This window comes from Notechis scutatus, chromosome 6, assembly GCF_049901735.1.
Source record: "Notechis scutatus isolate UNSWTSFEM ecotype Mainland chromosome 6, rNotScu1.2, whole genome shotgun sequence".
In the NCBI taxonomy this organism is placed as follows: domain Eukaryota; kingdom Metazoa; phylum Chordata; class Lepidosauria; order Squamata; family Elapidae; genus Notechis; species Notechis scutatus.
The window spans coordinates 65,199,598-65,214,064 of record NC_142014.1 but is presented as its reverse complement, the minus strand read 5'-3'; the positions used below and the strand labels follow the sequence as shown (position 1 = coordinate 65,214,064).

Sequence of the window (14,467 nt, the reverse complement as noted above, 5' to 3'; positions counted from 1 at the left end):
AGCCACACCCACAAATTTGGCCACGCCCACAGAACCGGTTAGCGGTCCCTGGGATCTAAAATTATGAGTTTGGTGGTCCCTGAGGTCCAAAAGGTTGGCGACCCCTGGTCTATTAGATGTAAGCAAATAAAGATTGCACTTGATTGGATTTCAGTCTCAGCTCTGGGCATGAGTCTAACATCAAAATTGCCAAACTAAAGCTACTAGATATATTCTGAAAAATTATAGGGTGAAAGGTCCTTGGTGTTCTCTTGCTTGGTTATTTTCTAGCTCAGAGAGCACCATGGATGCCTCATTTGAACCCTGACCAACAAGTATTCTCCTTCATCAGCTTCTAGGGTATGGTTGCCCTCAACCTCTTTCTCCCTTCCGCCTCCAGTTTGGGACTTTGCAATCTCTTGATCCAGGTCTCTTTCTGGGAAAGATCTGAGTTGGCCAAATCAGAGGTGATATTCAGTAGGTTCTGATCAGTTCTGAAGAACAGGTAGCGGAAATTTTGAGTAGTTCGGAGAACTGGCAAATCCCACCTCTGACTGGAGATTTTACGGTATCCTTCCCCTGCCACACCCACCAAGCCACGCCCACAGAAACAGTAGTAAAAAATTTGAATCCCACTACCGGACCAAATTTCTCCCCCTCTAATGCAGGTGCTCATTCCACCTCAAAAAAATATCTTTAAGGCACACAGATTAATTCTTAGCAGAATAAAACTTTTTCAGAACAAAGCATTCAATCTTGCATTTGATCCAATAATTGCGTGCGTTCTGCCACTGACTTATACCAAATATCACTTCATGGTTTTTTTTCACATGGTTGACTGTGTGAGCACTATGATCACAGGGGAGCAAAGAACTGTACCTTTCTCTCTTCAATTTGGAAAAAAAAAAGTGAAGTATTCTCCCTTTGAATGCTTAGATATCTAAAAACAAAGGCACTAAACACCCAGTCTCATGCCATCTTCATAACTCTGTTGTTTTCTGACTTGGTCACCATAGAATGTACTATACAAAGAGCATCTAGAAACTGGAAGTTTCCAGAGAAAATAACCACCCCATCCCCCACATTTTTCTATGGGAGAAATGAATGGAGAAAGAAGGATAAGTTAAAAGCAATACTGACCAGTGGTCATGTGTTGAGTAATGAAATCCAGGAGCTCGTTCACTTTGGAGAAAATGCCCGGAGAACCTCTACTGCCGTTGATCCTTTTGTCAGTAAGCCAGCCTTTTCCACAACCAATTCCCCAGGAGGTGATGCCTACCAATGTCCAGAGGCCGCTGGCTTTTCTACATGCCAGGGGCCCTCCAGAATCACCCTGATATAAAACATGAGAAGAACCTTTCCAGGTAAGTAAATGGTAGCACAATCCACATTTTTGGAAACATGCCAATGCCCTCTCCTCATTATTTATTTTATTGAACGTATTGAATTTAGAGCTTGCCTTCCTTTTGGAGCTCAAGCTACAATATTTCTTTATCCATTTCCCCCTCCCCATATTAACCTTGTGGAGTAGATTGGGCTGAGAGGGAGTGACTGGCCCAAAGTCACCGAGAAAGTTTCTGTACTTATCCATGGATGTGAATCTGGGACTGTCTGATCCTAGTCCAACCGCTTTAATATATCAGATCTCTCATTTCATTTCACTGACTTACATTTCACTCTTTGGGCATGTATATTTCATTAAATATATGTATTTGTTAAACTGCTAGTATAGACCAGTGTTACTAAACATTAGCAACTTTAAGAGTTGTGGACAGGAGCTGGCTAGGGAATTTTGGGAGATGAAATCCATATCTCTTAAAATTGCCAACATTGAGAAACACTGGTATCCATCAAAATCTTATAATGTCCTACTGTCATGCCCTTGATAGAGTCAGACTCTGAGGGAGAGGAGGAACAGCCGACAGGGAGTGGAGGTGTAGCTCCGGAGGTTGTGGAGGAGGCTGGGGAAGGTCAGAGTCCGGCTGGGCAGTCAGAGGAAGAACCAGGCCCATCCCCTCTGCATCCTAGGACATGCAGGGAGGAAAGGAGAAGGCAACAACTTGGCTTGCGAGAGAGGAAGCGGCAATGATCCTCCTCTTTGGTTACAGCTGGGGAGACGAGTATATAAGAGAGACGGTTAAAACATAGGTTGCCAGAAGCAAATGTGTTTTATTTTGGTCTGAAGTTATCTTAGTTGACGTCCTTCCAACAAACTGTGCCTTGTTATCTCCTTGAATTTGGTAAATACTTCCCCTGTTCTGTTGTGGACATTTCATCATTGTAGTTTGTTTGATTTTTTATTTCACTTCTATCTGCTCATTAAATTCAGACTGCATTGCTTTCTTTTGAAGACTATTTTTGAGTATGTTTTATCTCCAACTGAGTATTATTGAACAGTGAGGCCAAGTTGGAGGCATTCAAGGACATTTATTTACGTTTTGGATTTTGTTACATTTGTGTTACACTCTGGGTCATCACACCTACTTTCTAATCAACACCATTTCAGTATTGTATTTCCCACATTCATTATCTTTAAAGAAAAAAAAAACCCAGCAAATACACAAAATTCAAAATGGTCTCAACCACAAACATAAAACAAGTGTCACATAAACCAAGGCAGCAAGCACACAATTCTTCTTTTCTAGCTTATTTTTTTTAAGTGGGAAGCAACTGCTTTAGAACCCAGCATTGAGTGGGCCCTTGTAAGTTATGATCCAGTATATGAAATTATCAGATGAGTCAATATTTTCATCAAAGCAATAAAACTGATCATTAGAAATACAATTCCAGCAATGATTTCACCATGATTGGTGCATCGCCTTTAATTAGATTAAAAAATTACATTGTTCTAGGATACCGTGAGAAACTTGGGAAAACATAGAGAGAGCTTCCTAACAATGGAAAAATAAAATATCATTGAGACCGCTTGTAAATTCTTTTACTGAGCTACTTTAAATGCTTGTGGTATAGTTTTTACCTTGCACGCATCTCTTCCACCATCTGGAAAACCAGCACACAGCATGGACCTCTGTCCTGGGGGCAAATTTAAAGTTTTCAGCAATTCGCTGCAGGTTATGCTGTCAATGATAGGAAGCTCCACTTCTTGTAGGATGCTTGACAGGGACCCAGCTGCAACAACAACAACAACAGCAACAACAATAACAACAGCAACCATCTAGGATGCTGGCAGCAACCCGTATCAACCATCATTGCCAGTCAATAATATTTGTGATACATTCTTAAATGTTCAGCTGACTGAGTTTCACGTTTAATGAATAAAATAATAATAACGTCTTCAGGATCCAAAAGGAATCTCAGAACAGAAAAGCTTTCTTCAAACCCAAGCTAATAATGTGCATATCCTCACTATCAAACTAAAATGTGATTCAGTTTTTTAGAGCTACTTCAACCATCATTTTAAAAAAGTTCTAATTGTACTGGAGAATTGTATGAAAGCTATTTTATAGTTGATAGAAATCCTAAATTCACTTATTTTATGACAAAATTTTGCTACTTAGTGACATCAATTTGCCATGAGAAGGCTACATCAATGGACAGAATGACCCTTGATAACCTTGCTTACATTCTAAAAATTGTTGAATTATGCGTGGAATTTTGGTGTTCTCTGAACTTGGTTGTTTTCCTGCAGACATTTGATTACCACACTAGGTAACATAATCAGTACTAGTAAGGAGTGGGGTTTGCTCTCATTTTATATACTAGTGACTTGCTCTATCAGTGTTGATGGGCATAGTCTTGGTGTTTCCTTGATTGGGGTGTTGTTTACTACTGATTTGTTTGGTAATTTGTTAATACTTTTTGTTTGTTTAATGTTAATCTTGATGTTAATCTCGGCTTATCTGAGTGTGAATTTCTGGTGAGGAGATATTTTGGTCTTTTTGTTTTCTTTTTGTGGCTTTTTGATTGTCTCTTTTGAATGGCGTATTCAATGTACTCTTTTGAATATTTTATTATATATCATATTTTATTATATATCATATTTTATTTATCTTATTGGATTTTCGGTCAATAATTATAATAAAATTTTGGTTTGATTTGTTCTGACTTGGTTTGTTTGTGGATCAGTTCACACATCCACACACTGACTAAACGAGCGAAAACATTGAGATGTTGAAACCCAGACAACATCTTTGCATTCCAAATGGTTTCTTAATATAGCAATTAAGTAACCCAAAGAAATGGTGATAAGGAACATTAATTTTATTTATTTATTCATTTATTCAAACTATACTGCTGCCCATTCGTGTACAACACTGACTGGCTCACAAAATTTAAAAAAAAAAGATAAAAAGGAAGAGGCATATCTCACCCAGGTTATAACAGTTTAACAAAAGATAATAAAAGTGGCATCCTTGACATCCTGTCCTAATGCCTGGAGCCATCCTAAGTTTGTGGAGTATATTGTTCCATAGGGCAGGTAGTAGTATTCAGGCAGTAAACCATCTTCATTTGTTAAGTTTATATTAAAAATATCAAAAAAATATCAAAAATCTTAATATAAAATTTGATGCCCTAAAATTGTCACCTTTGTGTAAATTTTAGATTATGATTTTCTAATAATGGAAGCAATGGCACATGATAAAACGAAAATCCCTGTGTTTCAAAAATGTTAACGAAGAGGCAGAAGTTCATGCCTCTTAAGGCACTTTCTCTACTGTTCGAACACTGATCTATCTCAGTGAACTTTTCCATTAGTCCTGAAGCAGGCAAGCTCCCTAAATGGGTGCTTTCAACTTCGGCCATTTTGAGAGGTGTGGACTTCAGCTCTCAGAATTCCCCAGGCAGCTCTCCACTTGACTGAGGAATTCTGGGTGTTGAAGTCCAGGCATCTCAAAGTTGCCAAGGTTGAAAAACATTGCCCTAAAGCAGGGGTGTCAAACATGCGTCGTCACATTGTCATCATGTGACCAGTGGTGAAATGTTACCGGTTTGGCCCAGTTCAGCCGAACCAGTAGCAAAAAAAAAAAAAAAAAAGTTCCGACGATCAGCTGAGAGGATAAAGAAGAGAAAAGCGCAGGAGTGGACCTCCCACCTTCCTGCGCTTTTCTCTTCTTTATCCTCTCAGTTGATTGGCATGGCAGAGCCTCAGCTGGTGTTTGGAAAGCTGCGCACACTTGTGTTTGGTGTGTGCGCGCACACGCGAAGTGCACGATTGCTGAACTGGAAGGGAAACTGGTAGAATCCCACCACTGCATGTGACGCATCACAATTTTCTCCCCTTCGCTAAACTGGGTTGGGCATGGCCAGTGCGTGATGCACCCCGTTCATGGGCCACAACTTTGACAACCCTGCCCTAAAGGGTTTTAGAAATCTGCTGGCTCTCTCAATGCAGAAATCTAGGCTACTTATGCATCCACTTCAAAGTAGGATATGTTAAGATTACCCAGCCAAAATCACTCCATCCTCCAGTGGTGGGATTCAAGTTTTTTTTACTACCGGTTCTGTGGGTGTGGCTTGGTGGTCAAGCAGGGGAAGGATACTGTAAAATCTCCAGTCAGAGGTGATATTTGCTGGTTCTCTGAACTACTCAAAATTTCCGCTACCGGTTCTCCAGAACTGGTCAGAACCTGCTGAATACCACCTCTGCCATCCTCCTAATTAAAGTAGCCAATGCATTCTTAGAACTTTCTTTGGTGTTAAATGTCTAGCGAACTATAGTTTTTTTTACATCCCCTCTGCCTCTTTTGGGGAAAATAGATCTTCCCGCCTCTTATACTGCAATTGGCAAGGAAACTTCAAAGCTCCAAGCAGCTTCCAGGTTTCCCCTTCAAAGAAGATTAATGTCATATCTCATAGTGTACTGACCACAAGGGCTAAAGGTCATGTGTCTTACAGACCAATATCTCTGGAGGGTGCCCAAGTAGCAAGGTTGTTCATGCTCTGCCCCATTACCTTGATGTGTCACACAATCCCTAAAGTACTTATCATTCCAGATGTCTAGGTGTTGGTTTAGGTCACTACCAACTGCTCAGTGATATCGAGGGTGGAAATGTAGAGCAGAAGACACCACAGAACAAAATATGATTGATGGCCTTTCCCCACTTGCATTTAAACCTTGGAACAAGACCACCAGGGCAAAAGTTCTTGTCCATAAGGTCTCACAATGTTGCCTTTAACTTGTCTCTGGACCTTTGTGAGTCAGTCTTATATTCTCCTTCAGTTAACGCTGTCCAGGGTAACTTCAAGCTGTGTGTGTTGGCTCTTGCCTCTCAGGCAGAGGGAAATGCTGGCAACTTTAAGATGCATGGACATCAACTCCCAGAATTCTCCTGGCTGGGGAATTTTGGTAGTTGAAGTCCACGCATCTGAAAGTTGCCAAGGTTGGGAAACCCTGCCTTAGAGGGAAGCCAGATGTCTACTGTGACTTCAGACAGTGGTATTAGAAGCAGGATGGGGTGTAGCATTGAGATGGTCCACCCTCATAGAGTTTTATGTGAAGCATAAAGCATAGAGTTTTAGTGAGGAAAATTCATAAGATAATAGGAGAAAAAGGATGAGCCAGTATGGAGAAGGACCTGGGCTTTATAAGGTCATGTATCAGAGGTGGTATTCAGCCAGTTTAGACCGGTTCTGATGTACCGGTAGTGGAAATTTTGAGTAGTTTGGAGAACCAGCAAATACTACCTCTGGCTGGCCCCGCCCACCCACACCCACCCTTTGCTATCCTATATTTCCTTGTCTTTTAGCTTAGCTGATTTGCATGGCAGAGTGGATTGCCGCACCTCAGCTGAGCTAAAAAAAAAACACCTCACCCCACTAGCGCTGACACAGAGGGTGTTTTTTGAGTGCGCAAAGCATGCTCTCATAGAACCGACAGGAAAAACTTTGGAATCCCACCACTGTCATAGTGCTATATGAATCCTAGCAGCCCTAGGCAACAAAGCTAATAGTGAGTTCTTTATAGCTCTGCAGGTTCATCCTGTAATAATTAAAAAGCCAGTCAATAGAAACCTTCACATGCTACTCTCCATAAGCATAGAGCATGCAAAACATTTGCTAGACCAATACTTGAATACAGCTCATCAGTCTGGAACCCACATTACGTATCTGACATTAACACAATTGAGAAAGTCCAGAAATATTTCACAAGAAGAGTTCTCCACTCCTCTACTTGTTGCAAAATACCTTATGCCACCAGACTTGAAACTCTAGACCTAGAAAACCTAGAACTATGCCGCCATCAGTCCGATCTAAGTATAGTATATAAAATCATACATTGCAACATCCTACCTGTCAATGAATACTTCAGCTTCAACCATAACAATACAAGAGCACACAATAGATACAAACTCAAGGTAAACCACACCAAACTTGATTGCAGGAAATACGACTTCAACAACAGAGTGGTCAATGTCTGGAATACTCGACCTGACTCTGTGGTTTCTTCCCCAAACCCCAAAAACTTTAACCTTAGGCTATCTACTATTGACCTCACCCCTTTCCTAAGAGGCCTGTAGGGGGCGTGCATAAGCGCATCAACGTACCATCCCTGTCCTATTGTTTCTTTTTGTTTTTCTTACATGAATCCATTTCACGTATTCATAACTATGTTTATATACCTATTATCTTGTAAGCGATTGACAAATCAAATAAATAAATAAAAATAATTAAATAAAAATAAGCCGCTCAGGACCAAATACTCACCCTCAGAGGTTTTGCCCCATCCACTCACAACACAGAGTGTTCCAGCTTCAAACACATCTTCCTTGTGGGGAAGACAGATAGGCTGTACTTCATAGCCTAAGAGAGGGAATACACCCAGCAGTTTTAAGTCAATGTTGTCTTTTGATAAACACTCACGAATTTCACAGGGAAGATTTCATTTCTACATTTTTGTGCTCAAAGAATAGCTCAGTGGTACATCAATGCCATATGCAGAAGTTTCCAGATTTGATATCCCGTTTTTTTCCCCTCCCCTTTTAAAAAAGAATCCAGTAAGAAATCAAAAATGTGTTCCTAGTTCCAGAGAATAGCTTGCCTCTATAAAGTCTCTCACTATTCCCTCCTTTAACTCCCTTAATTCCCTTTGCAAAAAATAAAAAACAAAACCCCTTGGCCACACCCCTTCTAGTGATGTCATATGCTCTTCCTAGAGTTGGGTGGTTGAGTGGCAGCCTTCCTCTCTCAAGCATTCCCCATTGTTGGCATACATTCCCATCATTTTCTTTAATAATGATTCACTCAAGTCTCTTCTTACCATATTGTACGTGGTGTTTCAAATACAGCAGTGCTATATCTGAATCCATATACCCAAATCTGTTGAAGTCAGGATGGACAACAATTTCAGAGACTGGGACATTCTGTTCTTCTTCATCCCCACTGCGGAGATCAAACTCGCCAACAGTCACAATCAGATTCTTCACAACTTTTCTAAAAAAAGAGTGGAAAGAATTATTATTTAGCCAGTTGACGCTGCCATAAAGTAGACGTCCAATGTAGCAAAACCAAACTCCTTGATTCTACATGGGAGGAAAAATTCCCCAAACTTGCAGAGGTGATATCAAGCAAATTCTAGGAAATTCATTTTTATCATCAGCTCTCATTGGCTTACAACAGCCTTATTCACCTGTTGGCTTTGCAATTCTCAGAATTTCTAGCCAGAATCCCAGAATTCCAAGGTTTCCTTCGTAGAAATTAAAATTTCCAACTCCCCTGGGAAACACCTGGATAAAATCACTTTTATATGAGAAGCATGCAGTAAAGGTAAAAGGTGAAGGTTTTCCTGTCCAGTTGTGTCCAATTCTAGAGCACGATGCTCATCTCCATTTCTTGTCTGGCTATATGCCAAAGGCATACGGAATGCTATTATCTTACCACCAAAGTGGTACCTACACACATTTGCATGCTTTCGAACTGTTAGGTGGGCAGGAGACACATCATCTTCAGTACTTACAGCATTAGTATGATCTCATCACACAACTGGACAAAAAAATCAAAGATTCAAAAAGGACACCAACTTCAATAAGGTCTGTTCTGTGCTGGTCTTGACATTTTGGATAGTTAGAGGGGGGGGGGGAAATCCCAGTTTTGTTTACGAATTAGCTAATTATGGTAGAATCTTTTTGAATGCTTGAAATGCTTCTCTCCAGATTTTTTCCCTATTTGGATTAAGCTGCCATTTATGCAGAGGTGGTATTCAGCAGGTTCTGACCAATTCTGGAGAACCAGTAGCGGAAATTTTGAGTAGTCTGGAGAACTGGCAAATACCACCTCTGACTGACCCCGCCCCCATCTATTCTCTGCCTCCTGAGCCCAGTTGATTGGCTGGGTCTTCTTTTGTTGCCCTGCACAGAAGAACAGAGCTGGAAAGCAGGCTAGTGGGGTGGGGAGGGAATGGGGATTTTGCAGTATCCTTCCCCTGCCATGTCCACCAAGCCGCATCACGCCCATCAAGCCACACCACGCCCACCAAGTCATGCCCACAGAACCGGTAGTAATTTTTTTTGAATCCACTGCATTTATGTGATAAATTGACAACTAACTAACCTACTGTCTCCTGGATGTTTATGTCTGCTCTCTCTTCCAATTCCTTTCCCAGCCCCGCTGGGTTGGTTAGAGAATTCTGGGAACTGAAGTCCATAATCTCAAAATTGCCCAATTTTTTTTAAAAAGTGCACTAATACCTCCTCCCTTCAGCCTTAGTTTACATTTTGCCCGCCAATTCCACAAGCTTTTTGCACAATGCTACCCCATAAGCTGCTACCATATCTCAGTAGGCCAGTAACCAGACATCTGCTTCAATTACTTTTGGTTTCTCTCCAAGCAAGTTATATAAAGTATAGCTTACAGATCGAAATCTATGATGCAGTGAGCTGCAGTGACCACCACATCATCACCAATCAAACTGCCACCGCAGAAATGAGAACGGCCTTGCTTGATGGAGACCTATTCCGTGGGGAGAGGGAGGATGGGAGAAGACAGAAATCAGATGGCTGGAAATAAAGAATTTTTCTGACTTTAAACAGTTTCTATAAGCCAGCCTGGCCAGTTAGAAGTTTGATTAGACTTGTGATCAGCAGCCAAGGTTTGTCCTTGTATTTTAGGGAAATCAGTCTCTTGCCAATGTATTATTAGAACTTCATTGGTATTTAATATATGTACTAGTCAGTGAGTCCTGGACTACAAAACATTTCCCTTGACAATTCTACTGTGCAGCTGGTAGATGCATTTGGACATTCTTAGAGAACTTGCTGAAGAACACCTGCTATTTATGGATTAGCTATGCACCTAGTCCTTGTTTACCAACCGCAATTGGGACCAACAATTCTGTTGCTCAGTGAAACTACAACTGTGTTTATGATCTGACTTCAGCTTTCCTTTTGCTCTACAGATCTGTGAAGGTCTCAAATGCAAGAATTGGTTGCAAAGTTGCCCTTTCATCATCGTCATAGCTGCAAAAGAGTCACTGTATGAGACAATCAGTAAATGAGGACTACCTATAAAAGCTAATCTTTGTTTTGTTTTTTAAAAAGATGAACTGCAGTTCCTGGGAATAGCAATAAGCAATTATTTTTTTTTTTTAAAAAGCACAGATACCTGCCATGGTTGCCCTCCTGGCAAAGACATTCTTCCTCCAATAATTCTTGAAAAGGACCCAAGTTGTAGGTCATTCTCCAGATCCATAAAGCGGAATCCACATTTTCTCCCTTGGGAAGCAGAAGGGAGAGAAATCCCTTTGAGGTTGCACTATTCTTGCAGTCTTACATGAGACCAAACATTACCTTTCAAGTCATATTTGGATATTTTGTCTCAAAGGTACTTTTTCAAGAGGCAACTGGACTTTCTTGTTTTTCTTTGAAGATGTTTCGCTTCTCATCTAAGAAGCTTCTTCAGCTCTTCTTCAGAGTTGAAGAAGCTTCTTGGATGAGAAGTAAAACATCTTCAAAGGAAAAAAAAAAGAAAGTCCAGTTGCCTCTTGGAAGAAAAAAAAAAAAGCACCTTTGGGACAACCATGACCTGGATGACTGAGGATCTCCATAGACATTTGAATATTTTGAACAAACATGAACCAATGCCTGTATCTGTGTTCCAAAAGCCCTTGGATTCTGCAGAGCACTATTAAGACATTGGCTTAGCATATACCTGAGGTTTTCAAATCATGATTTATGATTGATTGAGAATTATGCTTTGATTGGGAGCTGCCCAGAGTTGGTTGAATGACGGACGGCTATATAAATGCTTTAAATAAATTAATAAAGAAATGGTTTATGATATGTGGCTTAGAATTCAGCTATTGACTTGGAAAAAGAAAGAAAAATTTGGTAGCACTTCAAACATTCTGGTGAGCATTCTGCAGGCCCCAGGCTTTATTTCCAGACCCAAAGACAATTTTAGCACTTCTTTATTGCTTTTTATTTGAATAAATTAATTTCCACAGCAGCAATGAAATGAACAACAAAATGAACCTTTGCTGGCTGCGTAAGAAGCAAACCTCACATTTTCCAGATGTACCACTTTGGGGGTGAGAAGCTGCCCCTTTCTATGAAGCATCACCTCCCAGATATTAGCTTGATCCCAACTGTACTGGGTTTTTAATAAGATGATTAAGTCTTTGCTTTTCAGCAAGACTTTGGAATCTGATGTGTTGCATTTTGCTCTCCTGCAGGAGAAGGATGTGCAGTAACTGGGATCTTCCTTAGTAATTACAGCATAGAGAATTGGAAGGGACCTTAGAGGTCTTCTAGTCCAACCCCCTTCTCAGGCAGAAAACCCTATATTATTTCAGACAAATGGTTATCCAATCTCTTCTTTCAAACTTCCAGTATTGGAACATCCACAACTTCTGGAGGCAAGTTTTTCCATTGATATTGTTTCAACTTTCAGAAAATTTCTCCTTAGTTCTAAGTTGCTTTCCCTGATTAGTTTCTATCCATTGCTTCTAGTTCTGCCCTCAGGTGCTTTGGAAAATAGCTTGACTCCCTCTTCTTTGTGGCAACCCCTGAGATATTCGAACACTGCTATCATGTCTCCCCTTGTCCTTCTTTTCATTAAAATAAACATACCCAATTCCTGCTACCATTCTTCATATGTTTTAACCTCCAGTCCCTTAATCGTTTCTGTTGCTCTTCTCTGCACTCTTTCCAGAGTTTCAACATCTTTTTAATGATATGGTGACCAAAACTGAATGCAGTATTCCAAGTGTGGCCTTACCAAAGCATTATAAAGTGGTATCAACACGTCACATGATCTTGATTCTATTCATGCAGCCTAGGACTGCATTGGCCTTTTTGGCAGCCGCAACATATTTTTGAACAATAGCTTCAAAAAGCTGTTCCATGTTCATCATGTGTGCATTCAGGTCTCTAAGCCACCCAGAGTCAATTTTGGATTCGGAGCAGCATTGAAGCCTAGTAAATACAAGTAGTCCTTGACTTATGACCACATTTGGGAGCAGAATTTCCATTCGTTAAGCAAGGCAGTTTTTAAGTGAGTTACACCCAATTGTACAACTTCGTTTGCCGCAGTTCTTAAATGAATCACTGCAGTTGTTAAACGAATCATACGATTGTTAAGTGAATCAAGCTTCGCCTATTGACTTTGCTTGTCAGAAGCCAGGTAGAAAGGTTGCAAATGGAGAACAGAGGATTCTGGGACATCCAAAACCATTGAAAATACACGCTGGTTGCCAAGCACTCACGTTTTCACTGTGTGACTGTGGGAATGCTGTAATGGTCATAAAGTTGGGGCCAGGTCATATATCAGTTATTTCAGTGCTCTTGTAACTTCACACAGTCACTAAACAGATGATTATAAGTCAGGGGTGGGCTGCTATCAGTTCTCTCCAGTTCAGGCGAACCTGTAGCTAATTTTATGGCCGTTTTATGGCTGGTTCAGCAAACCAGCAAATCCCATCCTTGGCTGGCCCTGCCCACCCCACCCCACCCGACCGCTCCCAGGAGTCCCCACGCAGCTGGTTTTGGATCCCAGGTAAGAACAGGGCCCATGTGGAGGCTCAGGGAGGGCAAAAAATGGACCTCCTCGAAGCTCCAAAAGGCCAGAGATGGACCCATTTCCAGCCTCCAGAGTCTGGGGAGGCCATTTTTGTCCTCCTGAAGGCTCAAGGGAAGCCTCTGGAGGCTGGGGACGGTGAAAAATGGGCCTCCTAGAAGTTCCAGAAGGCCGAAAATGGGTCTGACTCCAGCTTCCAGAGGGCCTCTAGAGCCCAGGGAGGCCATTTTCACCCTCCCGGGGGCTCAAGGAAAGCCTCCGGAGCCCAAGAGGGCGAAAACACCCCCTCCCCCACTGTGGTGCAGGAGGCCAACTAAGCTACACCCACCATGTCTAGACCCAGCCAGCAGCTGGGTAGAGAACCCGTTGTTAAAAATTTTGAAACCCACCCCTGTTGTAAGTCAAGAACTACCTGTACATAAAGCCAGGGATATCCAGCAGAAGTAAAAAAAAGATGTTGGATGCAACCATCCATATGAAATCTTGCCACTTTCTCACGTACCACGTGTGCAAAGCATGTAAAAAAAAGGGCAGACTTCAATTGTAGTTATGACTTCCACCTTGATTTTTGGGCACACTCACGCTCATGGATACGCCTGGATAAATATTGTAAATATTAAAAGATATTAAGAAGGACAACCTTACCTCTTTCCATCCTCTCAAAGTCCAGTGGTTTAGAAAGAGCAAAGTTCTCAGATAGCTGTTCATTAGAAGACGTCTGCCATTCCTCTCTTCCACTTAACTTGCCCGTTTCTGAACTCTGAAACACTGTGAAAGTAATTTTTTTGTGGGAAGTCTGGGACCAATTAACCAGCAGTGATGGTTCTTAAGGAATTTGTACTCTGAGATACTTTGTTCTTAAAGTTCTACGACACTTCCAAAACGATGACCGTTGCTTCGCTAAGGGAGTCTACATACATTACTTTTCCTCTCTAGGCATTTGTAGGTGCCTCAATTTCTATTATGCAATAAACCAGCCCTGTGCCAGGAATATACACTGTGGAAAATTTCCTAATCTTTCTAAACCATTCATTGTGTGAATGAAATCAATGGAAATTGAACGAAACAAATAAATTGTCCATGACAAACCATGAGAATGTTCAGCAACAGAGGAAGCACTGCATGTACCTCATTGGACTCAGGGGGAAAGAAGAACATAAAATGAAAGGTGTAAACATCACACATTCCTAGTGTGATTCTCAGACAGGCAGACGGAAAGTAACAGGAGAAAAACATTGTGCACATTGTCCAAGAAATAGTGAGAGTTTGATCTGAATTATAGATAGTCCTGAGTTAACAACCACTCATCCAGTAACCATTTTTGGGTGGGGAAAATAGGAGAAAGGAACATAAGGTATGTTCACCACCTTGAAATTATTTTTTAAAATATAAATGCAAGATTTTTTTTAAAAAAAATAAAAAATAAAATTTAATAATGTTCTCAAGGAAGTTTAATGCTACCCATGTTTTCCTGAAAATAAGACCAGGTCTTATATTAATTTTTGTTCCAAAAGACACA

General features: G+C 40.9%; 1 protein-coding gene across 1 annotated transcript in view; it reads right to left on the bottom strand.

Moving 5' to 3' along the window:
- OVCH1 (ovochymase 1) overlaps positions 1–13,603 on the bottom strand; it is a 60,945-nt gene extending 47,342 nt beyond the window's left edge. The window contains exons 1-7 of the mRNA XM_087969070.1: positions 13,594–13,603; positions 10,537–10,646; positions 9,788–9,885; positions 8,198–8,370; positions 7,645–7,740; positions 2,957–3,108; positions 1,120–1,312 (exon numbers count right to left, since the gene is read on the bottom strand). Coding sequence (XP_087825196.1) covers positions 1,120–1,312; positions 2,957–3,108; positions 7,645–7,740; positions 8,198–8,370; positions 9,788–9,885; positions 10,537–10,646; positions 13,594–13,603 — 832 coding nt within the window. The remainder of the gene's footprint in view (positions 1–1,119; positions 1,313–2,956; positions 3,109–7,644; positions 7,741–8,197; positions 8,371–9,787; positions 9,886–10,536; positions 10,647–13,593) is intronic.
- Positions 13,604–14,467: the final 864 nt, after the last annotated feature.